The 2,657-nt window shown below is 23.8% G+C and overlaps 1 protein-coding gene across 1 annotated transcript in view; it reads left to right on the forward strand.

Annotated features, from left to right (window-relative positions):
- LOC108690473 (uncharacterized short-chain type dehydrogenase/reductase y4vI-like) overlaps positions 1–2,657 on the forward strand; it is a 12,823-nt gene that overhangs the window by 9,716 nt on the left and 450 nt on the right. Inside the window, exons 14-18 of the mRNA XM_018197777.1 lie at positions 380–478; positions 540–666; positions 826–932; positions 1,706–1,879; positions 2,406–2,578. Of these exons, the coding sequence (XP_018053266.1) occupies positions 380–478; positions 540–666; positions 826–932; positions 1,706–1,879; positions 2,406–2,578 (680 nt within the window). The remainder of the gene's footprint in view (positions 1–379; positions 479–539; positions 667–825; positions 933–1,705; positions 1,880–2,405; positions 2,579–2,657) is intronic.

The raw sequence follows: 2,657 nt of genomic DNA on the forward strand, positions 1-2,657 counted from the left end.
TTGTACGTATTTTAAATTTAATTATATATACTATATACTATTGTAGTATATATTTGTTTTCACGCATTTGCATTTTTGTTTTTGTTGAATGCCTGCTTCTACTAAACGTAAATATATGCAACATAAATTTAAAGTTCAAAATCTTTTAAACTTGCGCGTAAACTCATTTAAATACAGCTTCTAATTATCATAGATATCAAGAATATCATTTGGTGATTAAGTGCGGAAGTTAGATATTTACAAGTTTTAAACATTTATCTATCTTATAATTTAACTATGCGCCAATCAGATTGTTGATATATAAAAGCGTCGCACCCAAGTATTTATTTCTGTATCTAATCCTTTCGATACTTAATCCTTTTGACGCGATAATATTTAAATAATGGACAACGTACAAAATAAAACGGCGATAGTCACGGGTGCTGGGTCCGGCATTGGCTACTACATTACCGAAAATTTATTACATAAAGGCGCAAAGGTATTTTAGAATTAAAAATAAAAAAATAGAATTGATTCCCATGTAATTTATTAATTTTTAGAAAGTCGCCATCATTGATTTACCGTTAGAACGTTGTTATAATGCGACAGTGACTTTGCAAGAAAAATTTGGAAAAGATCGCGTCATTTTCTTTCCAGTTGATGTAACAAACGTGGAAGAGTATAGTAGTAATTGTCATATTTCTTAAATATTTCTTAAATATTTTTTACCAGTCTATTTTTTGTTAATAATTTATTATCAATAATTGTGATTTATTTTATATTTTTAAATACGAAATATCCATTAAATTAGAGAAGTAACTATTAACCGATTATTTTAATCCTTAGAAACCTTCAAGAAAATTATCAAAGAATTTAATGGACTCGATATACTTGTTAACAATGCTGGAATATGTCATGACCGTCACATCGAGCAAATGTTTTCTATTAACATTGTGAGTAACAAAGCACTAAATTTTTACTAGTTAATCAAATAATTTACTTATTTTAGTAAGAGTTCTGAAAAACTATTCTAAATAAATATATTAGTTCTGTAGATGAACTCATTTAAACTTCCTTTTATTTATTATATAAATTGTTCGTATGATTTTCATGAAACTCGGCACATAAGATAATTTGATAATACTTTATTTGATTCTGAGATCAAAATTAAAAAAACTAAAAATAAATCCAATATAACGGATAAAATTTTTTTAAATAATGTGATTATTATAAAACTCTATTTTAGGGAATTAATTGAAAGTAACTAAATTTCCAGTCTTTCTTTATTTGAAGCACATAAATGTTACATAAACAATACCTATCTATTGATTTCTCTCGAAATTCTCGATTACGATTCGCATAATACTAGATTTTCCTTCATATTATAGATTATTACCTTCTAAAATTTGAAATTTTTATAATGCATTCAAACTTAGCGATATCAAGAACAGCGATATATATAATATCAAATTATTTTTTTGATATCTAAATTTTAGTTCTGAGGCCAAAATCAAATTCGACGCCAAAAACTTTTAAAAATAACAAAAGTCTTCATAAAGTTTCTTTATTAGAAAATTCTCGTTTTTAACATATTTTATATCTTATAAAATTTATCAGTTTATTAAACATACATAATTTTATAAATATTTATAATTTGATTAATTATAAATATATATAAATCAATTATATACTTTATTAATATTATATACTTTAATTATTTCTACAGATAGCATTAATTCGCAGCTCAATGTTAGGCATGGATTACATGGGGAAACATAAAGGTGGCAAAGGAGGTACAATAGTAAATATAGCGTCTTTGGCTGGTCTTACTCCTTTCTTTTTATGTCCAGTATACAGTTCTTCTAAATATGCTGTCGTCGGATTTGGTCTCTGTCTTGAGGTAATTTATATTTCGTAAAGTATAGAAGAACTTTTACAATATTATCATAAATTTTTTTTACAAATGCTGTATTTTTTTTAATTGTTTGAAAGAAAGAATAGAAAATACAGATAATAAAAGAAGTTTTAAAAATATTCTAATTTTGTTAAAGGATTAAAGAATATCTAAAAAAAATATCTTCAATTGCCTTATATATTTGTTATATATTTGAATATCAAAAAGTTCTTTTGAACATATTTATTATTAAGAGATATATTATTATGTTTTTTTTAAATTTATATACGACAAATTTTGTTAAAAAGGCTATTTGTTTTTTGTTTTGATGTAATTGCATGCAAGTTCGATACCGGACGTGAAATAATTTTATTCAGAAAAAGATATTTCAAAATTCTTTTAAAAATATAATTTTGCATATATTATTTATATTATTTTCTTATAATTTTAATAAATTGTTCAAATCATTAAAATATTTTATATTAACAATAAAAAGTAATAAAAAATTTTACTAACGTAACATCTTTTTTAGAAATTTTATGACAAAACAGGAGTTCGTATTCTTACGATATGTCCTAGTTTCACAATAACTGCAATAATAATAGAGAAAGACTATAACCTCTTAAATATTATTGATCAAGATATTTTTAATAAATTTGAGGAGCAATTTGAGGAGCTAGCCAAAGATTTTCATAATCCTCAATCGTAAGTGTAAAACATAATAGAAATATATTTATATATAAATCTTAGAAACCATGTATGCCATAATTTATACATAATTAGG

This window comes from Atta colombica, unplaced genomic scaffold, assembly GCF_001594045.1.
Source record: "Atta colombica isolate Treedump-2 unplaced genomic scaffold, Acol1.0 scaffold33, whole genome shotgun sequence".
Taxonomy (NCBI): domain Eukaryota; kingdom Metazoa; phylum Arthropoda; class Insecta; order Hymenoptera; family Formicidae; genus Atta; species Atta colombica.